We start from the raw sequence: 25,529 nt of genomic DNA, 5'->3' as shown, positions 1-25,529 counted from the left end.
AAAGGGAAATTTGTTTGTTTTGGGATTTTTTTTTTTTGAGATGGGGTCTTGTTCTGTTGCCTAGGCTTGAATGCAGTGGCACAATCACAGCCCACTGCAGCCTTGACCTCCAGGGCTCAAGGGATCCTCCCACTTCCCAACTCCCCAGTAGCTGGGACTACTGTTGCATACCACCATGCCCGGCTATGTTTTGTTTTAGAAATAGGGTTTTGTTTCGTTGCTCAGGCTGATCTCGAACTCCTAGGTTCAAGCGATTCTCCCATGTCAGCCTCCTAAAGTGCTGGGATTACAGGTGTGAGCCACCATATCTGGTCACAAGAGGGAAATTTTTTACTGGTAATGCCTATATTACAAAGGAAGAAAGATTTCAAATCAACAACATAACCTCCCACTTTAAGAAACATGAAAAGCAAGAATAAACTAAACCCAAAACAAGCAGAAGGAAGGAAACAGAAAAGATCAGAGTAGAAATAAATAAATTTAAAAATATATAATAAATAAAACCAAAAGTTGGTTCTTTGAAAAAATAAAAAAAGGGACAAATCTTCAACTAGACTGACAAAGAGAAAAAGAAAGAGGATTCAAATTTAATAATAAGAATGAAAGAAAAAACATTACTACTTTTTATTTTATTTATTTTTGAGACAGAGTCTTGCTCTGTCATCCAGGCTGGAGTGCAAAGGCACAATCATGGCTCACTGCAGCCTTGACCTTCTAGGCTCAAGCAAACCTCCCATTTCAGCCTCCTGAGTAGCTGGGACCACAGAAGCACATCACCATACCTGGTTCATTTTTCTGATTTTTTTTTTGTAGAGACAGGGACTCACTATGTTGTCCAGCCTGTTCTCACACTCTTGGGCTCAAGTGAACCTCCCAGCTCAGGCTTCCAAAGTTCTGGGATCACAGGTGTGAGCCACCTCACCAGGCCAAGAAAACATTACCACTGACCTTACAGAAATAAATATGGTAAGATATACTACTAACAAATGTATGCTAACAAATTAGATAACCCAGGTAAAATGAACATTTCCTAGAAAAGCATAAACCACCAAAACTGACTCAAGAAGAAACAGAAAATCTGAAGACCTGTACCAAGTAAAAAGAAGGACTTGTAATTAAGAACTTCTTACAAAGGAAAGCCCAGGACCAGATGGCATCACCAGTGAATTATACAAAACGTTTAAAGAACTAACATCAATTCTTCAGTCTTCCAAAAAATAGAAAAGCAAGGAACATTTCCCAACTTATTTTATGAGGCAAGTATTACCCTGATATTAAAAATGGACAAGGCAATTTCACATCTATTAGTATGGTTATTATAAAAAATATAGAAAAAAATGTTGGCAAGGATGTAGGGAAACTGGAACTTTTGTACATTGCTGATAAGAGTATAAAACTGTGCACCTACAATGAATAACAGTATGGAGGTTTCTCAAAAACTTAAATGGAACTACCATGTGATTGAGCAACTCTACTGGATACACACATACCAAAAAACTGAAAGAAGAGGCTTGAGCAGATATTTGTACAACCATGTTCATAACCGCATTATTCACAATAGCCAAAAGGTGGAAGCAACCCAAGTGTCCATCAACAAATGAATAAACAAAATATGATATAAACATACCATGGATTATCCAAACTTTAAGAAAAGGTATTTACGATACATGTTACAACATGGAAGATCTTGAAGATATTATGCCAAGTGAAATAAGCCAATCACAGAAAAACAAATATTATATGATTCCACTTATATGAAAGTACTTAGAGTAGTCAAATTCACAGATGAAGAAAGCAGAATGGTGGTTGCCAAAGGCTGGGTGCAGAGGGGAATAGGGAGTTAGTATGTAGTGGGTACAGAGTTTCAGCTGGGGAAGATGAAGTAGTTCTGAAGATGGATGGGACTGGTGGATGCAGAACAATTAAATGTACTTAATGCCACAGAACTGTACACTTAAAAATGAATAAAATGGTAAATTTTATGTTATGTATATATTATCACACTTTAAAATAATATACAAAGATACACACACCAAACCAATATCCCTAGGAATAGTGACACAAAAATCCTTAACAATAAACCAGTAAACCAAATCCACACATATATTAAAAAGATCCTAAACCATGACCAAGTGGCACTTATCTCAGGAATCAAGGTAGGTTTAGTATACAAAAAAACAAACAAAAAACCAGTCAATATAATAACACCATAGTAACAGAATAAAGGACATAAAAAAATCACGAGATCATCTCAAGTGAAGCAGGAAAAAACTTCACAAAATGTAACACCATTCCATGATTTTAAAACAAAGACAAAACACTCAACAAACTAGAAATAAAGGGGGAACTTCCTCAACATGATTAAAGGCATCTACAAAAACACCTACAGTGAACATCATATTTAACTGTGAAATACTGAATGCTTTTCTCTAGATCAGGAATGAGACAAAGATGTCTGCTCTCACAGCTTCCATTCAACACTGCACTGGAGTGTCTAGTCAAGGCAATTAGGCAAAAAGGCATTCAGATTAAAGAGGATGAAATAAAACTACTTCTATTCACTGATGCCATAATTTTGCACATAGAAAATCCTAAGGAATTCACCAAAATAAATACCAGAATAAATGAGTTCAGCAAGGCTGCAGAATACAGTATCAATATACTGTATTTCTATACACTAACAACTGTATTTCTATACACTAACAATGGGTAATCCTAAAATAAAGAGAATAATTTCATTTACAATAACATCAAAAAGAATAAAATACTTAGGAAGTGCAAGACTTGTACACTGAAAACTACAAAGCATCATTGAAGGAAATTAGAAGAACTAAATAAACAAAAAGACATCCTATGTTCATAGATTGGAACTTAAAACTGTTAAGATAACAATATTCCCCAAATTGGTCTACAAATTGAACACAATCCGCATCAAAATGCCAACTAATTTCTTTGCAAAAAACGACAATCTAACTTTAAAATTTACAAGGAACCCTGAATAGTCAAAACAACAAAGTTCAAGAGTTCACATTTCCCATTTTCAAAACTTACTACAGCGCTATAGTAATCAAGACAATCTGGTACTGGCATAATGAATCAATGGAATATAATGGAGATTTCATAAATAATACCTGGTATTTATGGTCAATTAATTTTTCAGCAAGAGTCACGAGACAACTTAATTTTTGACAAAGACAAAAAAGTAATCCAATGGAGGAAGGACAGTCTTTTCAACAAATGGTGCTGAGACAACTGAATATACACAAGCAAAAGAATGAAATGACCCCACCTCAACCCACATACAAAAACTAACTCAATGTAACGCAAGACTAAATCTTCATGACCTTGGATTAGGTCATTATTTCTTGGAAAAGCAAAAGCAACAAAGAAAAAATAAACTTCATCAAAAATAAAAATTTTTGTGCATCAAAAGTCACCATTAAGAAAGTGAAAAAAAGAATCTACAGAATGAGAAACAGTATTTGCAAATCATAGATCTGATAAAAGATTTGCATATAGAATACAAAAAAAAAACCTTACAACTCAATAAAAAGACAAATAACCTAATAAAAAATGGGCAAAAGATTTGAATAAATGTTTCTCCAAAAAAGATACAAGCGGTTCACAAAAAGATGCTAAGCATCTTCAGGAAAATGCAAATCAAAACCACAAAATACCACTTCACACCTACTAGGATGGCTAAAATTTAAAAAGACAGGAAAGAAGCCGGGCATGGTGGGTCACACCTGTAATCCCAGCACTTTGGGAGGCTGAGGCAGGCGGATTGCCTGAGATCAGGAGTTCGAGACCAGCCTTTCCAACATAGTGAAACCCCGTCTCTACTAAAAATATAAAAAATTAGCTGGGTGTGGTGGCGGGCACCTGTAATCCCAGCTACTAGGGAGGCCGAGGTAGGAGGATTGCTTGAACCTGGGAGGCGGAGGTTGTGGTGAGCAGAGATCGCGCCATCCATTGCACTCCAGCCTGGACAACAAGAGCAAAACTCCATCTCAAAAAAAAAAAAAAAAAAAAAAAAAAAAAGACAGGAAATAACAAGTATTGGTGAGAATGTGAAGAAATTGGAAACTTCACACACTGCTGACTGATTATAAAATGGGGCCACCGCTTTCCAAGACAGTTTGGCAGTTCCTCAAAGGTTACTAAGTTTCCACTTGACATAACAATTCCATTCATACAAATATTCATAAGAGAAATGGAAACATATGTCCACACAAAACACGTATACATGAGTGTTCATGGCAGCATTGTTGCTAACAACCAAAAGGTTTGGAAATTACCCAAATGTCCATCAGAAAGAATGAATGAACAATCCATTTTATGTCCATGTGTTATATCCATACAACGAAGTATTTTTTAGCTCTAAAAATGATCAAAATACTGACAAGTTACAGTATTTTGAATGAACATAGTGAGTTGAATGAATTTCCACAAAAATAAGTTCTGAATTTCAGTTCTCAATGAACTCCAAAAATATACTAAGTGAAAGTAGCCAGACATAAAAGGCCGCATATTGTATGATTCTGTTTATATGAAATGTTCACAATAGGCAAATCCATAGACACAGAAAGTAGACTGGTGGCTGCCACAGGATGGCAGGAGAAAGAAAAAGACAGCATGAGGTTTCTTTTGGAGGTGATGAAAATATTCTCAAAATAAATGGTGGTGATGGTTGCACAACTCTGAATGCACACTTTAAAACAGTGAACTTTATAGTATAAGAATTCTTTCTCAATAAAGCTGTTATTTAAAAGACTTGATTAACAAAAATGAGTTCAATGATTATAGTCACTAAAGAAAGTGGGTATATATCTGAGAACCGCAAAACACAGAGTTGTACCTAATCTATAATAAAAATTTAACACATATGGCAATTAGCTTTAAAACAGCAATTAAAAAATATTATTATATAAGGCCAGGCACAGTGACTCATGCCTGTAATCCCAGCACTTTGGGAGGCTGAGGGCGGATCACTTGAGGTCAGGAGTTTGAGACCCGCCTGACCAACATGGTGAAACCCCATCTCTACTAAAAATACAAAAATTAGCTGGGGATGGTGGAAGGCACCTGTAATCCCAGCTACTTGGGAAGCTGAGGCAGAATTGCTTGGACCCAGGAGGCAGAGGTTGTGGTGAGCCAAGATTGCACCACTGTACTCTAGCCTGTGTGACAGACCAAGACTCCATCTCAAAAAAAAAAAAAAAAAAAAAAAGAAAGAAAATATTATTTAAGACTTGACAGGCGAAATATACCATGTTGCCTCCTAGGTAGTTAACATTCTTGGTCTTAAAAATGGAAGCAACAGTGCGTTATACACAGGGTTAAGGAATGATACAAAGCAGCACTACATTTTCAGGAGTGTGCTGCAAACACAAAGAGATAAGCAACCACAGAGGGGGATAGTATGAACCCATATTTCGGTTGGTTTGATATTTTGAGTTATCACTTTTAAGTAGAGCCTGTCCTTGGCAAAAATTACATACTGACCAAGAGAACACATACAAAGCAGCTCAGTATCGTTCTATTGCAAAATGTCATAGCTCCGAACAGACACAATGTATTGAGCTTTTAATAAGATCTTTGCAATTTAACTTACTATTTTCTCATTAGATGCCAAATCCAAATGATACAAAAGTAACCATTAATGGTCACTGATTATAAATTAATTAAAAACATATTTATTGAGAGTGCTATGCTCCAGACAAAATGCTCAGTGCTGAGGACAAAGATAACGGACACAATTCTTGTCTTTAAAGAAAAGGATAATGTGAAAGTAGAGAAAAGGCTGGTGGATGCCAAACCAGCCTGTGGGTATCCAGGTATATGTGCAGTGAGAACAAACCTGTACACAGTTGAAGAAGTTTAAAGGAAATCGTGCTCCAGAAAGAAGATTATAGATCAAATTATTTCAAAACCAGTATTTTTCAAGTATATTAATAAAACTTCAACATTTTTAGCCATTTGACTACTTGAGTCAATATCTTTGCTGCTTTTTATGATACTCCATCAACTTCATTTAAAATTGAAAAATAATTTTTATAAAATATTTTACAATATTCATGTAAATCCAGCAGTTGTTAGGAGATGCACAGCTCTGGCACGAAGGTAGAAGAGAAATGAGCTTGCCAACAATTATTGAATGTCACTTTTAAACTGAAAAATTTTTAATAACATTAAATCTTGTGTATTCAGTTGTTCAAGAAAAACAATACAGATGAGCTAATGTGTTCAATTATGATTTCTAATTGGTCAGTTTATGATTAAAGTAAGAACAAGTAACATTGTTGGATACATACTCATCTCTTCAGTATTTTAGGCTACTTCCTAAATATGTAATTTTTTTATGCCCACAAATACAAATGAAAATATAAACAAGTCTCTGTAACTGCCATAATGCTTTATAGTGCCATAAATATGCTAGGAATTCAAATAGTTATGATTACGACTTCATCTGTTTGCCAACTGTTTGGACTAAGGCTTAGTATTTACTTACTTATAAGATCAATATGGCACTTTCTTTTTTTTTTTTTTTTGAGATGGAGTCTCGCTCTGTCACCCACACTGGAGTGCAGTGGCATGGTCTTGACTCACTGCAACCTCTGCCTCCCAGGTTCAAGCGATTCTCCTGTCTCAGCCTCCTGAGTAGCTGGGATTACAGGCGCCTGCCACCACGTCCAGCTAATTTTTTGTATTTTTAGTAGAGACGGTGTTTCACCATGTTGGCCAGGCTGGTCTCAAACTCCTGACTTCGTGATCTGCCCGCCTCGGGCTCCCAAAGCGCTAGGAATTACAGGCATGAGCCACCCTGCCCGGCCTGGCACTTTTAATTGTTGCAACTGAAGTTTTTCATGGAATTGATACACACTGTCACTGTACAATATTAATCTACCCCCACACAGTTTAGCAAAGATCTTTAGGTTTAAAATATAGGTTATTTTGACAAAAATACCTTTCTGCATGCTACCTTTCATATTGCAAATTTTAGTTAGACATGTTTGTACATATGTTGCTATCCATATCCAGAAACTTGCCCGTCTGAAAAACGCAAATGAACCAACATAAGCACAGGTGATATCCTAACTGGGAGTTAAGTACACATGCACACAAAATCTACCTAATCCTTGCAAATGAGCTTTAAAAAATCAACATGCAAGCTTTTAAGTTAATAATAGAGTTTAATATTTATTTAGAAAAAGTACCCTTATTTTTTTAAAGAGACAATAAACTGATTACTCTTGAACCCAACAAGGATACGTTACTGTAATTTAAGCCTTCTTTGTTGAAAGAAGTAAAACCTACTGGGGAGGTACCTACCACCTGCTAGTTTAGAGATAAGCTCCTGTCTGCCCACTGACTCAACAAATACAGATAAAAGAAAATTATTCAACTTAATGGATAAGAGACTACCAGTGTTGCTTAAAGTTTATTTGAATACTAAATTCAATTACTGAACTATGCTATTAACCAACATGTGCTCAAAAGAACCTCTGATCAATATATAGAAAAATGAAGATGACAGACTGATCTCTTCACAATGATTTTAAACAGATTTGTCTATTACTTGTGTATTATAATAAACAATTAGAAACATATATGTGAAGAGCTTAAGGAAAAACATGCAAACATGGGCATTCGATTGCAAGTCACTAATTTATAATACCTTTCATTAAATATTGAGGTTGTCAGTTTTACTAAATATTTTTCAAAGCAATTTGGAGATGGTTATATGCAGATCTGATATTCCCTGTTAATTCAGACTAGAGAAAATAATTCCTAAAATATTGCTTCCTGGAAAAAGAGAAGATGATAAACAAGTAAGTGTATGCAGTCCCCATGTATGAATACATTGTGTCTGAAGTCTGCAAATGTTTTCCTGGAATGCATCTTCATTCCATGTTATGAGTAGTAAATAATTTCCTAAACTATTCAACAAAAGCTGATTTTTTTGTGTGGTTCCCTGCATTAACCCTTCTTGATGATTCAGGTAAAGTCAGTCCTCCACACCCATGGGTTCAACCAATTGTGAACTGAAAATATTTGGGAAAAAATGGATGGCTGCATTTGTATTGAACAGATCTAGACATTTTTTTCTTGTCATTAGTCCTTAAATACATAGAAAGCAATGTATTTACATTTTGTAATTTACATTACAAATAATGTATTTATATACAGTATAACAACTACTTGCATAGCATTTATATTGTATTAGGTATTATAAGTAATCTAGAGATGATTTAAAGTACACAGGAGGATGTGCTTAGGATACATGCAAATACTAAGCCATTTTATATAAGGGATTTGAGCATTTCGGTATCTGTGGGGAGGGCAGGTGGATACAGATTTTGGTATCCCCAAGGGGGTCCTGAAACCAACTCCCCACAGAAACCAAGGGACAACTGTATTTAGAATACAGAGAAACAAGGTTTTCATGAGAAGAGGTTGTCCTATAATCCAAAGGTGATATCTTACATATAGAGGGTAACCTTCATTTAATATTTAAGGTTTGGGACATACAGATCATCGATTCCAGGATCCAAAGAGTAGGTAGCTGTTCCAGTCCCAATTTCCTTAGGGCATCTCCAGTGACTGCAGTTATGCTGGGCCCTCAGTTTTAGCAGCCAGCAGGAAGGAGGAGAGATATGGTAAAGGGGATTGAGATAAATTCAGATGAGAGCAATATGAGTGAGCAGTAAAGGAGAACTAATACGTCTACTGAGCACCTAGCTGCTACATGTCAGGAACAGCACTAGTAACTATGGAAAAGTGTACATATATTATAATTTAATTATTCTCAAACCTCAGGAGGTAAGAGTTATCATCCTCATTTTTTACATGAGCAAACAAACTGAGGCTCACATAAGGCAAAGTTACTCACCAGAAGTCACATTTCTTATGGTCACTTGCCTAACACCAACAGTCATTAAATGCGTTCAGACTGAAATAAAAATTTAAGTCAAGGTTTCTCCAAATCTCAGGCTCTAGATTAAGCATACTCGAAAGTATCCAATTCCTCCTAAAATTGGTAGCATAGCATGGCCTCAAAAAACACCAATGCAGAATGGAGGCAAAAATGCTTTTACAAAAAACAGAACTTATATAATGCACCCCAAGCCAAGAATTGGGGAGGTAAGAGAGGACTATCAAGTAAAACTTATTTTCTTCCAAAGCACTAGTATTTTTTAATCCATTAAAACTTACAGCTCTAGATAAACAGCTATCTAGCAGAAGCAATCAACTTTCATCCTTAATTTTGTTGAAATTTCCTTTACTAAGTATTACCATCTAACAGATCTAATTGTTGATTCTTTCACTACCACTTGCTAGCTGTGTCACCTTGAATAAACTTCTTAATCTATTTGCCTTTGTTTTCCTCAATGAGAAAGAGAGCATGGTGCCCGATTTGCAGGATTCCTACACAGATGAGGGATAATTCATCACAGGGCCAGCTACAACACACAGCAACATAAGAAATAGAAGCCCAGGCTGAGAGCAGTGAGCTCACACCTGTAATCCCGGCAGTTTGGGAGGTTGAGGTGGGTGATCACTTGAGCTCAGAAGGCTGAGGCTGCAGTGAACCGTGTTCATGCCACTGTACTCCAGGCTGGGCAACAGAGGGAGACCCTGTCTCAAAAAAAAAAGAAAAAAGAAATAGTAGCCTAGTCCGCTCCTTAGGCTTCAGATGAATCTTTCTTTCTCCCTCTCTCTCTCTCTCTATGCTAGACTCTAACCTTGGTGCCCTCAATGTACTCCAGATTTACCATATCCACAAAGAACTCGGTTTCTGACTCAAATCTGTTACTTCTCTAACATTCCTAACCCCGGAACTGTGCTCGTCCCAGCCAGTTGGTCACCACATCACAGTAATTCTACCTTATAAATTTCTTCTGAATAGTCTGTCCTAGCCAAGCCTGCTTACTTGAGGTCTCTGTCGTGTGTTGCTCGGACTGCTGCAATACTCATATAACTGCCATTCCTTCTACCAGTCCATATCACCACTCCTGTGCCCCCTCCAAAGGGCCACCAGAATGATCTTCCTTAAAACAAAACAAAACAAAACAAAATGAAAACCCTAACCCCAACCCAAACCAAAAAAAGGAAGCTCATCCCATCACTCACTTCCTCAGAAAGCTCCATTTGCTCCCAGCTGCCTAAAGGTGCCTAGAAAGTAAAAGCAAACTTCTTGCATTGGCAGGCAAGGCTCTCCATCCTCTGATCACAATCCATCACAATATATGGTTTGCCACTTTCCAAACCTTCTGCTGGAGCTACATACAAGGTCCTATCACGAAACCATGTATAGCTGTAGGCTGCTCTCTCTGCCTAGGTGGCCCTTTCTCAGCCTGATAAATGCCTACTTCTTCAAAACCACTTCATCTCTTCAACAAAATTTTCGAGCGTTGAGATTCCTCCAAGCAAAGGAAGGTATTCTGTCTTCTATTTTTACACAGAATTCTCATTCAGTATTTTCCAGAGGCTATGAATACATCTATGAATAAGACAGACGTACTCTGCCACTGAATCTTGGAAATCTCCTGTCTTTCAGGGAAAAAGACAAATAAGAAATTACAACTTCTTGTTAGGAGTGTTACTGTAAGAGTATTACGAAAGTACATAAGGAGGCCCATTCAGCCTTTAAAAAGAAGGCAATCTTGCGACATACTATAACATGAACAAGCCTTGAGGACATCATGCTTAGTGAAATAGGCAGTCACAGAAAGACAAATATTGTATAGTTCCACTTATATGAGGTATCTGAAGTATTGAAGCTCAGAAACAGAAAGTAAAGTGGTGGGTGCCAGGAGCTAGGGGGTAGGGGAAAGGAAAGGTTGTTGTTTAACAGGTACAGAGTTTCAGATTTGCAAGATGAAAAATTTCTGGAGATGTTTCACAACAATTTGAATATACTTAACACTACTGAACTGTACACTTAAAAAAGATTAAGTTGATAAATTTTATGTTATGTGATTTTTACCAGAGTTAAGAAAAAAGGGGGGACCCACCCTCATCATAGTGAAAGGTAGCCTACCAAATGAAATAATACTTAAGCTGAGACCTAAGTAAATGTCTACCTTCTTCACCACAGCCTCATATACACATTTAATTCTCAGTTCTCATCTTACCGGACCCATCAGCAACATTTAACAGTGGATCCCTCTTCCTGGAAACACCTCTTTCACTTGGTTTCCAGGACACAGTTCTCATTTGGTTCCTCACCCCACCAGCCACTCCTCAGTCTCCTTTGCTGGTTCCGCCTTACCACCCCAAGTCTCTAAACACTGGAGCACCTTCGAGCTCAGTCCTCAGACTGAGGCACCCCCTTGGTGACCTCAGTGAGTTGAATCTAATGCATTGTTTTCTACCTAATTTTCATTATCATTCTTCCAAGGAGACTTTTAGACATCTTTTTCTTAACCATCCTATCCCCCACGAAATTAAATACTAAGAATTGACTGTGTTGGGTAGGGTTGGGTTTTGGTGTGATCCACTGTAATATCTAAGATTGTTTTTCATCTCCCTCAAGAAGCAATTCCCACCCCCCCCCCCACCCCATAGAGTTATATTACCCCTGTTAAGTACAGTTTAATGGTTTAAGTGCTATCTCTAAGTTGAAGACTCACATTTTGGCTCCAGTACAGACTTCTTCTCTGGACACCAGGCACATATCCAACTTCCTTTTTGACAACTCCACTAGGGTGTTTAATAGGCATCTAAAATTAACATGTTCAAAAACAAATCCCTGATCTTTCTCACCAGATCATGGTATCTCCCTGTTGAAAACCTTCGATGCCTTCATTCCTATTCTGACAAAAAGTTATCGTGACAGTTGCCTGCAAGGCCCTAATGGGGAGCTGACCTCTGCCTGTCGAGTTCCAGCCATACTGGCCTCCCTGCTGCTCCTCCAACATGCCAGCCCTGCTGCTACCCAGTGTTTTTGCATTAGGTGTTCCTTCCACTTAAAGCAGGAGTTGGCAAAGTAGAGCCCACTGCCTGTTTCTGTATTTTATTGAAACAAAGACCTGCTTATTTCCTTACATATAGCATATAGTTGCTTTCATACTACAATAGCTAAGTTGAATAGCTACAACAGAGACTAAGTATTTACTTTAGGCCCGTTACAGAAAACTTTTGCCCACCCCTAGTTTAGAATGCCGTTCCCTCAGATAACCACAGTTGGCTTCACCTTCTTCAGGTCTTTGCTCAAATATGACCTGCTCTGTGAGGCCTTCCTTGAATAATCTACTCAAAAAGCAGCCCTTGTCATACCCCCTACCCACTGCTGTCCAGCATGATCTCTCTCCTGTGCTGCTTTTTTTCCACAGTACTTATCGTCATCTGACATTCTACATTTCACTTATCTTATTTGTTGTCTGTCTCCCCTCATTAGGATATAAGCTCCAACAGGGCAGAATTGTTTTGTTTGTTCCATTATCTGTAACAGTCCCTAAGACAGAGTGGGTGCTCAACAAATTCTTGGTGAATGAATGAGTGAATGTTAAGACCTAATACATGCTTATGAAATGAAAGAAAGGAAACAGATCCTGAGCACAGAGAATTGTATGTGTGTTCAGGCACGAAAGAGAAAGCATGGCACATTTAAAGCACTACCTTCATAACATCAAATACTGAGCTGTAATAAACTTCACCTGTTTAAAGTTTGGCTCCCTAATAAGAGTGTGTTACTCAATGGAGCTCTATCTAATTCTCTATTGTATCTCCAATGTCTATTCGATACCTAAATCACTTGTACAACACCCCCAACAATATCCCAGAACCTCTGCCTAAATATAGTGACCAGGTGCTTAGGACATTTTGAGATTACCTGTTCCTGTTTTGCCTGTTCAACTGAAATCTATCTCCACATAACTTTGACTAATACCTTACCTGACCACAATTAGATGGGATGTTATTTTCTGGGAACTTTTATTTTCTCACTTGTGAAAGGCAAATGCTATTTGCTTTGTTCATTATAACTACGAAGGGTTTCTGTGAGTACCAAATAAGATAATGTATGAGAAAGTGTTGTTTCTTAACTCAAACCTCATATAATGAAAAGTGAAGAACAATTATGGTTATCTAAACTGCTCTTAAAAAAGTCATTCTGCACACATTTTTACTACAGGAATAAAACCCCGCTGAAAGCACATTTATATTTCTTTTTTTCTTTTTTTAAAAAATATTAAAAATAATTTTTTTTTTAAAGACAGGATCTCACTATGTTGCCCAGGCTGGTCTCAAATACCTCACTTCAAGCAATCCTCCTACCCTGGCCTTCCAACGTGCTGGGATTACAGGCGTGTGCCACCATCCCCAGCCTATATTTCTCATTTTAGAAGGATACTCCATGTTCTCTCAAGCAGTATGTTCTAATTTGTCTTAATGGAAATGGAGGATGAAGGCGGAGAGAATGAAAGGGAAAGAGAACAAGGCATTTCCGTTTTTGTGTGTAGAAAGAACACAGAATTGAAAGTCAAGTAACATGGTTTTAAGTCCCACCATGAGCTGTGTGATTTTAGACAGGGTTTCTTAACCTTGGTTCTACTGACAATTTGGGCTAGACAATTCTGTTCTGTGCACTGTAAGATGTTTATCAGCATCCCTGGCCAGTAGCACCTCTCTAGTTGTGACAACACTAAAACATCTCCATACATGTGTAATGCCTCCGGGGTGGGATGACAAATCACCCCTGGTTGGTTAAGACTTGATATCTCCATACCTCAGTTTCATCTATAAAATGAAAATATTTACCTACAGATCCAAGATCTCTTCTGGCTCTAAAAATGCTAAAATTCTACTACAGGTCAAAATATAGGTTGTTGACAAATGCAGTCTTACTAATGGGGAACAAATTATGTAATGAAAGAAGGCAAGTATTTTCGTTTGGTTTTCCTTAATAAATAATAAAATATCCTTGGGTATTTAAAATGATTCAATCATAAAATCTTTTAAACATAAGAGATCTGAATTAGACATTTCACAAGTGTCAGTATAAAAAGATGAAAATACCATTCTAGAATCTGGCTTAAAAGAACATGATAACCAGGACAGGCATGGTGGCTCACACCTGTAATCCTGGCACTTTGAGAGGCCGAAGCGGGCAGATCACTTGAGGCCAGGAGTTTGGGACCAGCTTGGCCAACAGACAAAATCCTGTCTCTATTAAAAATACAAAAATTAGTCAGGCATGGTGGCGGGCACCTGTAATCCCAGCTACTTGGGAGGCTCAGGCACGAGAATCACTTGAACCTGGGAGGTGGAGGTTGCAGTGAGCCAAGATTGCACCACTGCACTTTAGCTTGGGCGACAGAGCGAGACTCTGTTTCCAAAAAACAAAACAAAACAAAACAAAAAAAAACATGATTAACAGATGCAACGCATACTTTTTGATTCAATCCTAGATTACAATTTTTATAAAAGCCTATAGAGGATATTGCAGTATAAGTGGAGAATTTGAACTAAATAATAGACAATATTAACGTATTAATGTTAAATTCCTTTGGTAGGATAATGGTACTGCAGTTCTGTAGAATGTCTTTGTCCTTAGGAGATTCACACTAAAGTATTTAGGAGTCAGATGTCTTGACATTTGCAACTTATTTTTCAAATGGTTCAGAAAAAGTGTGTGTGTGTGTGTGTGTGTGTGAGAGAGAGAGAGAGAGAGAGAGAGACAGAGAGAGAAGCTAAAGCAAATGTGACAAAATGTTTGCAAATAATGAATCAAGGTGAAGGGTATACAAGTGTTCACTGTATTGTTCTTTTGATTTCTGTAGACTATAAATTGTTCAACATAAAAACTTGGAAAAAATATATCTAGTATTGTATTAGTCCATTTTCATGCCACTGATAGAGACATACCCGAGACTGGACAATTTGCAAAAGGAGGAGGTTTAATTGGACTTATAGTTCCATGTGGCTGGGGAAGCCTTACAATCATGGCAGAAGGCAAGGAGGAGCAAGTCATGTCTTACATGGATGGCAGCAGGCAAAGAGAGAATGAGGAAGATGCAAAAGCGGAAACTCCTGATAAAACCATCAGATCTCGTGAGACTTATTCACCACCACGAGAACAATATGGGGATAACTGCCCCCATGATTCAATTATCTCCCACTGGGTCCCTCGCACAACACGTGGACGTGGGAATTATGGGAGTATAATTCAAGATGAGATGTGGGTGGGGACACAGAAGTTTCCAAACTTTATCAAGTATCAAATCAAATTATACCCAGTTTAAATTTGTAGCAGACCATTTTCTAAAATTTTACTAAGTACTTTTCCACAACATTCCCTACTCTGTCAGAAGTTCCTAGGATAGTTGGAGGTCCTTATGGGAATAAGCTATATTGAAAAAGCAATCCAAGTGACTCTGATCTGATGTTGGCCATCCCTAGCAGCTCTTTAGAACCACTGGAATAGCTTATGAACCCCTTAAAAGCAGGGGCTGTATCTCAGTTCTCAGAAGCCAGAAGAGAGCCAAAGACATTCAATAGATTGCTTAGTGTTGAACAAATAGTTACCATACTACTGTTTCTTTCCTCCTCCTACTCCCACTCCACATACTTTTTTTTTATTTTGGGAGGAGAAAGGAGAAAAAATAAACAGTGTCTCAATAGCTTTACTTCAAAATAAGCTCACTTGGATTAACAGTGTCATCATTAATCATTATTACAGAAATAAATAAATGCGACAATCTGAAACAAAAACAACACTAAAAGTTTTCTGCTTTAATTATACTGCAACATGTTTTCTCTTTTCTCTCTTTCCTCTCCAGAAATGACATTCTCTGCAAATCTTCTCCTTACTAACGTAGAGCTCACCTAAGTGATGTAACAAAACTACATAAAAACAGACTGGCAAACAGTCCTACTAAAGGCTTAAAAAGGGTTTGTTTCTTTTAGCATCCACTATGTTCTTTCTTGTGTGCAATATTTTTCTATGTGAGCTAAAGAAAAAACATAAAGCAAAGGAAGTGGTACAGAATACCAAAGTTCAAATTTAATGTGTTATATCCAAAATTGTATACATTATAAAGACACCGGCAATAGCTCAAAAAATGTTCCTTCCCACCAACTGTAATACAAGGTAAACACTGTGACAGAAATCTGCCAAAAGACTACAAAAAAATTTATGCTATTTTCAAGCTATGGTGTAGGCTATTTTAGGCAAAAGTAGATTTAAGACACTATTTGAGAAGCATGAATGGGGGAAATGTGTTCCAAAATGGTGATGCAAATAAATATATTCCATATCAGATTCTTTGATCCAGTTTAGTATCTCCTGTGTCAAGTGTTTCCCGGAACTTTCCAGGAAATACAGAAAACCAGACCCTGCTTTCAAAAGACTCAATTTAGGCCGGGCGCAGTGGCTCATGCCTGTAATCGCACTTTGGGAGGCCAAGGCAGGTGGATCACAAGGTCAGGAGTTTGAGACCAGCCTGGCCAAGATGGTGAAACCCCATCTCTACTAAAAATACAAAAATTAGCTGGGCGCAGTGGCAGGTGCCTGTAATCCCAGCTACTCGGGAGGCTGAGGCAGGGGAATCACCTGAACCCAGAAGGCAGAGGTTGCAATGAGCCGAGATCATGCTACTGCACTCTAGCCTGGGTGACAGAGCAAGACTCCATCTCAAAAAAAAAAAAAAAGAAAAAAAAAAAGACTCAATTTAATATGGTGACAAAGGAACAATGCCAATGCAATGAGATAAATGCTATGACAGAGGTACAAAAAGGTTTCTATTCAAACTCAAGAAGGGACGTTTAACTAGGAGGAAGGGAAGAAAGAACGGGAGGAGGTATAATGCAAGGCATCAAGTTCTAACAGAAAACCATTAGCAAGAGTGATTAACAGTACAGGTGGTATGTTAGCATTCAGAGTCTCTTGGGACTTGCTTGACTTAAGGAAGGAGATGTTCCTACCCTATCTCTGCCAACTGCAAGGCTGTGTTAAATCTATTTTGTAGTGAAAGGATCAAGTGCAAGGATCAAATTGATACCACACACACAGTGCTATGGAATAGCCCACTGTGGCAAGAGGTGAGAGAGGAGGGCATGCCAGGCAGGAGAAAATGCACGTGCACAGGCAAGGAGTCAAAAGAGGATCTAGCAAATTTTAAAACTGATCTCCTTTTTAAGTATCCTCTAAGAGCGCATCAATATTCACCATGCTTTATTTTTGTATTCATTAAAATATATAACCTAAGGCAAGTGTTATATTTTCAGTATATTTACACCATTCCAAGGTATATTTCAAAATGTTTAACTTCAAACCTGCAAGTATATAATACATCCCGGTTGATATTTGCCGTCATTACTGTGTTTGATACACAGAGAATGAAAAGGCTATTTTAAGAAACTAAACAATACACATCTGAAACAGAAAAGTATTAAATTAGGTGGTATACTGTTTCAAGCGATTTGTATACCGACTTTTTCTTTCTTTTTTTTTTTTGAGATGGAGTCTCACTCTGTCACCCAAGTTGCAGTGCAGTGGTGTGATCTCGGCTCACTGCAAACTCCGCCTCCCAGGTTCAAGCAATTCTCCTGCCTCAGCCTCCTGAATAGCTGGGACTACAGGCACCCATTACCACACCCAGCTAATTTTTGTATTTTCAGTAGAGACGGGGTTTCACCCTGTTGGTCAGGCTGGTCTCAAACTCCCGACCTCAGGTGATCCACCTGCCTTGGCCTCCCAAAGTGCTGTGATTACAGGCGTGAGCCACCACACCCGGCCTGTATACCGACTCTTAAAGCTTATTTTTAAAATATTCAATACCATGAGCAACTGTGGATAGACTCAGGCAGGGGATCACTTGTACAAGGATGCTAGTCGAGAGACCACAGCACCTTCACAAGTGATAGCAATTGCTCAATCTTCCTTTCCTCAACTCCCACCATCTTTATAAACTTATGAATAACCAATGTTAAAAAGTACCTAATGATAAAGAAAGATAAACTATAGAATCAACACTTTTGAGTGTGAGTACAGTAAGACATTTTAAGTGAGAGAGATCACATTCATAAACTTTTACTACCGTATATTGTAATTGTTCTATTTATTAGTTCCTGTTGTTAATCTCTTACTGTGCCCAATTTATACATTAAACTTTATCACAGGTATGTATATATAGGAAAACACAACATACATAGGGTTCAGTACTATCTGTGGTTTTCCCATCCTCTGGGGTTCTCGGAATCCATCCCCCACAGATAGGGGAGACACTAGTGTATATCTAACAAAGGAAATGTGATGATTAAATAGAGAAAGTTTATGAGGAAGGATATATTAAAGATAACCTACAGTCAAAGACTTCCTCAGGTCAGAAGAACACTATGGTAAAGTAAACAAAAGACATCTCAAGAGGCAGAAGGCTGGGTTCCTTTTCTGACTCTGCTGAGCCAAGAGTCAAGGTCCTCCTCCCTAAGCTGACAAGACTTACCACCACCAGATCTCCATGGTCCCAGCTCTGAAACAAATAATCAATTTTAATCCTTAAAGTTTCAACTGCTAGTTCTGCTTACTGGAATAAGGAGAGGGAAATGCAGGAAATATTGTCAGTTCTACAGATAATTGTGCTGTTTTATGAAGTATATCTTGCTAAGTAGTCTTAATATTCCTCTCCCATATTACAATCACTATGGACTGGGAGAATACAAGGTAACTGCATCATTTCTAATCTTTGATCCTCCTTAATAGATGCTTAAAATTCCTCTACCACAGGCATGTTCTATACTTCAACCATAAAAGCTCAAAGTATTAGAAAGCAAACAGAACTTGCTTGTTATTCTCTAAAGGTGTCAGTGTATCTGCACATATATCATGAACCAATTGTTTTAATGGTATAAATCATATATTTTTGGCTGACATAATTCAACACAGACAGTCTGGCTGCTCAATAGACACCTAACATTTTCTCAAAATTAAATACATTACATACATGTGTGTGCACATAAAATATTTTAGCTGTTAACTAGAGAATTATAGGATGATCTGCTGCTACTCTAACTCACCAAAGTATTTCAAAATGAGGTAGACATCATGAGAAGTGTATTACTAAAAGAAAAATCATTAACATTTTCCAAGTTTTAGCACAGTTCATTCCAATATAAAACTGACCACAAAAGCAAAATACTTATAATAAACTAAGCAATCCTCATGTTATTGATGCTGGACAGGTTTTTATTTACAGAGTTACTGCTATTTCCACCTTAAGTCTTTCTAAAATTACCAACATTTCTCTAAAGTAAGTTTTTTTTATTATCAACAATCATTAAGAGATTTTTAGCCTAAAATAAGACAAGTTCCTAAAGCAATTTCTCTTTTTGGGAAAAACTGATACACTTACGCTTTTAGGATAAAAAATAATGCCATTTCATTAAAATAATTAACATCACTCTTTAAAAAGATACTAGTTGAGAGAATCATCAATCTACTAATATTAAACATCTAACAGGCAAATAAATACACATTCTGTATATTCCATGACACTAAAGAAATACTGCTTGAAAAAAATATCATTTGGTTTCTTGGCAATGGATGCCACTATGGATCAAATTACATCACAAAAAATCCTAGAGGCACTATACAAATGCTGTTGATACACAGATTTAAGCTTTCATATTTAACCCACAACTCTTCAAGACCTCTCTCTAGCTTCTGAAATAGAATATTAAGATTTATTAGACTTGTGGCATAAGAAATCAACCAGCCTTGAAATTATAACAGAGAAGAAATATGTCTGATTTGTTCACCATTGTATTCATTTCTAACATCTAGCTCAGTGCCTAGCACACAATAAATTCTCAATAAAAACTTACTGAATGGTTATTTTGTTAAACTGGGTCATGGCTGTTTTGCTGCTCTGACATTTTCAGTATAATGCCTATTCTTACCATTTGAATTTGATCTAAACCATTATTTAATTTAAATCTAGTTTTTATTCTGAGAACTCTTTATTTTCTACTTAATAAAAACAACAGAAATAGCAGTCCCACCTTCTTAAAAATGTGCAAACAGACATGAGAGTACATTAAAGTATACGAATGACAGAAAGAAAGTTAAGTAACAGATGAGACTGTGAGTGCAACTACCAATGGCCCCACAATGAGTAATACTGCTACAGGTCACAGGAACAGAGGTCACCAGGGAAGGCCATGTCAGCCAAGTGTGTGTTTCCATTCCATCCCTTTGGCCAAAAAAGGGGCTCTAAACACAGCTGTTTTCAAAATATAGTCACCACAGAACTTTGAGAGTCTTCAAAAGCTGGCAGATAATCTAAAGGTCAATCAAAATACACGAGTCATATATAACAATGTCATAAAAACAATTAGCAAGGCAAAATGCTGTGAGATATGGGGGCAGGACAAGGGGAGCATGCAGAAAAGAACAGAAGGGGCAGGAAAGGCAACTAAATAGAAACTCCATTAAAGCTTCAACTGTGACTCAAATTCGAAAAGTCCTGCTGAATTGCATCTTCTGAGCCAGTTTTCCTAAAGCTAGAAATAACTATATAACATAATAGTCAAATGTGAATTCTAGATTTAAAAAAATAGCTCCCAATGATGTGCTAGGAAGCAGTATACTTTTTTCCATATTTCAATTAGATAAAAAGCAAATTAAATCTTTTTTATATTTCATTTTCCTCATTAGCAAAGTTTTTGAATAATTTTAGAGTCTGCAAAATTTTCCTAAGAATTATGCAAAACTTTAATCTTTTTAACTACTCTCATTTAAACACAGTTTGGTTTGCTTTTAGTTTTAATAAAGTTTATATACTTTTTAAAAACTCATGAAGGAAAAATTCTAAAACACAGAAAAATAGGGAGAGTATAGCCCCATCACCCCAAAATAACAATATTAATATTTTAGCACAAGCTTATTTTCAAAATTAAGTATGCATATTTACATGTATACATGAGAGGCCCCATAGCTCTTAATTTCTTAAAGGAGTCAATGAATGAAAAAATTAAGCATATTAGATCTAGTCTAAGATGATGCCCATTTTATAGAGGAGAAAATGGAGTTTCAGAAAGGAAAACTGACTTGCCAAACAATAGCAAGAAACAGAACCCTGAACAGAAAGGTACAGTCTCCCAAATCCTGGGCTGAATACTCTTTCAAATACCATGAGACGTTTTATTTCATTTCATTTAAGATTTTCTTTGCATCCAACCACTGAGTCATCTCTCTATCCAATTAAATATTATTGTGAGCCAGGAGTACTAAGGACACAGAGATAAAAATAGTCCTGCTCAATGCCTAATGGGAATTATCAATACACACATGCAAACACAGAAAATTTTTTAACTGAAATGTTTTACTTGGTGTACATGCAAAATGCAGTGGGAGAATGTAGTGGTGTAAGACAAGTGTTCCGTACAGAGAAGTGGCAATTGAGCTAACCTTGAAGAACGACTTAGTGTTAGACAGGCAGAAGAGATATCAGGGAGTAGGAATAAGAATGGGAAAATAGCAGCTAAACTGCAAAAGCGCTTAGAACAGGAAGGCAGGAGATAAGACCAGATAGGTAAGTCTGGAGACCTTGAAAGAAAAGAAGTTTAGGTTTTACCTATACAAGATGAGGAACCACAAAACCATTTTACCAAGATTATTCCGCAATTAAAACTTATATTTTAGAGAAATCATTTCTTGTGCCAGTGAATGGCAGAGAAAAACAGTAAAAAAAAAAAGGGTCGGGGGGGCATGAGCCAAAACCAGAGTAGTAACAGTGAGGATAGAGGGAAGGGGCATGAAAAATATTTAGGATAAGAATAGGCTATTCCATAAAAAAAAGAGAGCAAGGAGTCTAGAATAACACAGACAATTAATAATAGTGTTGCTATTCACAGAGTACCTTCATATTTTCTAGGATCTGAAATACATCTTAAATTGCTACCAAGGCCGGGCATGGTGACTGGCTCACACCTGTAATCTCAGCACTTGAGGAGGATGAGGCAGGCAGATCACCTGAGCTAAGGAGTTCGAGACCAGCCTGCGCAACATGGCGAAACCCTGTATCTACAAAAAAGAATACAAAAATTGGCACACACCTGTGGTCCCAGCTACTTGAGAGGCTGCGGTGGGGAGAATCACTTGAGCCTAGGAGGCAGAGGCTACAATCAGCCAAAATCGCCTCGCTGCATTGCAGTCTGGGTGACAGAGTGAGACCCTGTCTCAAAAACCAAAACAAAATTATAAAATTGTTACCAAAATGCTTCACACTATAGATTACCAACTATAGTTCTCAAAAAGCAATTAATGTTCAACCAAAATTGACAATATAGGAGAAATGGAAAGGGGAAAAAAAAAAAAGGAAATGCTGAACTGTTTATGAAAAGCTGGGTTTTAACAGCACATGAAGCAGAAACTGAAAAGTCTTGGATTTGAATTTCTGACCAACAAGTCTTCCTTACAAAGATTTTAATTTCAGAAATAATTTTGGAAACCTACTGATACAGGAGTTAAGTACAGCTGGCTCTCTGTATCCATGGGTTCCATATCTGCAGATTCAACCAACTGCAAATCAAAATTATTTGAAGAAAAAATTAAAAATAAGAATACAACAATAAAAAATACAAACAAGGAACAATATGATGTAACAACTGCATACACAGCATTTCCATTGTATTAGGTATTATGAGTAATCTAGGGATGACTTAAAGTATATGGGAAGATGTGTGTAGGTTAGATGGAAACACTAGGGACTTGAGCATGGTGGGGTGGTATCCTGGAACCAGCCCCCTATGGCTATCAAGGGACAACTGTATCGTGTTGCTTAGTAAGTAATGGTTTTATAAAATATTCTTGATATAAACTTAAGTGAAAGTATAATAAATAATGTCAAATGAATTTTGCAATACAAATAACTGGCTTGATGCTACAGGAAAGCAAATTGTGTGCTGGAACAACTACTTGTTAGTGTTTATCTTTAGAAGTGGGAAGCCCTGGTGAGTACCTAAAATATTATTTATTTTTTAAGAGAACAATCACATCTTCAACTCAGCCCTTTAAAAGATTCCAAAGACTGCTGTATCATGGCTGAAGCATTTTAATTTCTGGAAAGATTGTAAGAATAATATTTAAACTTACTTGTGTTAGCTCTTCAGAGAAAATGAAAACATCAAATCTACGGTTATATATTCCATTAACCAGCTTAAGGTAATCACCTCTAAAACAGTGTATTCTACTTCTCACACATAACACACACAGAGAAATAAAAAATGGATGCTACCAATGGTGGGAGCCAGGTTTCTCACTAGCAGACAAACAAGTGACCCTGTAAACATACTATAAAAACAAAATGGTTATAAAATACTTTGCCAAAACTCACCACAGAGATTATCGACAGAAACAATAATGTTGGCCAGGTGCGGAGGCTCACACCTGTAATCCCAGCACTTTGGGAGGCTGAGGTTGGCGGATCACTTGAGGCCAGAAGTTCAAGACCAGCCTGGCCAACATGGTGAAATCCCGTCTCTACTGAAAATATGAAAATTAGCCGGATGTGGTTGGTGCATGCCTGTAATCCCAGCTTAGGAGGTTGAGGCAGGAGAATCACTTGAACCTGGGAGGCGGAGGTTGCAGTGAGCTGAGATTACACCACTGCACACCAGCCTGGGTGACAAAACTACACTCTGTCTCAAAATAATAAAACAAAACAAAAAACAGCGCTGGGCACGGTGGTTCACGGCTGTAATCCCAGCACTCTGGGAGGCCGAGGCAGGCGGATCACGAGGTCAGGAGTTCGAGACCAGCCTGGCCAACATGGTGAAACCCCATTTCTACTAAAAATACAAAAATTAGCAGAGCGTGGTGGCAGGCGCCTGTAATCCCAGCTACTTGGGAGGCTGAGGCAGAAGAATCACTTGAAACTGGAAGGCGGACATTGCAGTGAGCCAAGATCACACCACTGCACTCCAGCCTGGGCGAAAGAGCAAAACTCCATCTTAAAAACAAAAAACAAAAAACAAAAAAACCAATAATGTCACCTACTATCAATATGAGCTTAACGAAAATTTTTATGTCAGCTGTGACTGAAAAATGTGATAACACTAAACAATAAAAATTCCTATGATAAAGAAAATGAAAAATACAAGCTTAAAAAAGGAAGTAAAACTCCCTAGAAAAAAAAGGGAGGAAAAAAACATTTACTCTTTTGAAAATGAAGCACAACTCTCTTAGTCGTACCTCTGCAATCTAGTATCATGACTGAAATGTCCTCACATCTGAATTTTCCAGGTGTCTGAAGCCTACTTCTTTATCCATCCAACTTCTTCTTTTTTTTTCTTTTTAAAAGGAAAACCTTTCTAAAATACATTAAACATTCCTGACCCTTCTTAAGCAGACCACACTGGAACCTCTTCTTGACTGTGACATCACTGAAAACACAGTTATCCTCTCAGGGCCATGAAACACATAAAGCTGTTTCAAATCACCCTACACAAATCGGCTAGTGTGATTTGGTTGAGTCGGCTTTTAAAGCTTTCCTGTTCCCTCCTTGACCACTAAGCTGCTACTGTCACTTCTCACTATTGTCAAATGAGCTTGTCTCTAAGAGCTCATCACCTTGTGTTTAGATTGCCATAAAACCATTCTAATTTGATAGGAAACCTAATATTGAAACTTGTTTGAACTGTATTTTTTGTTAAGTTTAAACACAAATGAAAGAAATGCATGAGCTTTAGTGCACTTAGAGCGCTTAGTGAGTGGAGTGCATGAGCTTTAATGCATGTACGAAGGTGTTCTGAAATGGTTCCATCTTACGTGTTTACTTCTTATTTCTCTCTGTGGTTCCATATAAGGAAAATTTCCAGGAAAACTGAACTCCAGATTTCAGATTCTACTAAATCTTTTTTAACATTTTCTTATTAAAAGTAAAAAACGCCCTCCTTCACACTCAGATCACGTAAATGGTATATGATATTGTAGGCAGTAAGTATAAAAATACTTAAGTATATGGACATATTTTTCTATTAATGTTGAAACCTTTTCCTCAAATTGCTAAAACATTACAATACTTGCTTTTCTAACATTGAAATTGTTTTCAAAATTTAAGCTAACAATATTATTATGCTGTATAAAGCTGTCACAACCTACTATGATTTCACTAAAACCACACTCACAGACACACAAAAGGTACTCTCTTCATGCCAAATTACATTCATTCTAAAAGTGAATGGGCAGGTAATTACAAGGTGAGACTCCAACCATTAGATTAACTCACAGACCTAATTCCCAAAGGAGATATATATACATATACTGGATCAGAAAGAAATTCTTATTTAAAAATTAGGCCATGCTGATTCATCTTTAATTCCCTATTTTTATTTCATCTACTTTCAACTGATTTGGGAAATTATTTCATTTTTTTACTCTAAAGCCTTTAAAGGGCCTTTTTAAATTTACCAAATCACAGTAATTCATAAACCACAGGTCATGTATTCAAATCACTAATAGTTAACTAAAAGCTACTCATTTGATATTTACTCCACACTCATACTAGGATTGTTGTATTTTAGGA

The 25,529-nt window shown here is 37.2% G+C and overlaps 1 protein-coding gene across 5 annotated transcripts in view; it reads right to left on the bottom strand.

Moving 5' to 3' along the window:
* Positions 1-25,529, bottom strand: part of USP24 (ubiquitin specific peptidase 24) — a 148,449-nt gene that overhangs the window by 118,042 nt on the left and 4,878 nt on the right. Inside the window, exon 1 of one of the 5 annotated variants that reach the window (XM_063801645.1) lies at positions 9,523-9,618. The exons of the other annotated variants lie outside the window; for them this stretch is intronic. Coding sequence (XP_063657715.1) covers positions 9,523-9,603 — 81 coding nt within the window. The 5' untranslated portion in view covers positions 9,604-9,618. Of the gene's footprint in view, positions 1-9,522; positions 9,619-25,529 lie in introns of those variants that run through there. 5 annotated transcript variants of the gene reach the window in all.

Source organism: Pan troglodytes, chromosome 1, assembly GCF_028858775.2.
Source record: "Pan troglodytes isolate AG18354 chromosome 1, NHGRI_mPanTro3-v2.0_pri, whole genome shotgun sequence".
In the NCBI taxonomy this organism is placed as follows: Eukaryota; Metazoa; Chordata; class Mammalia; order Primates; family Hominidae; genus Pan; species Pan troglodytes.
This window is presented reverse-complemented; position numbering and strand designations above follow the sequence as displayed.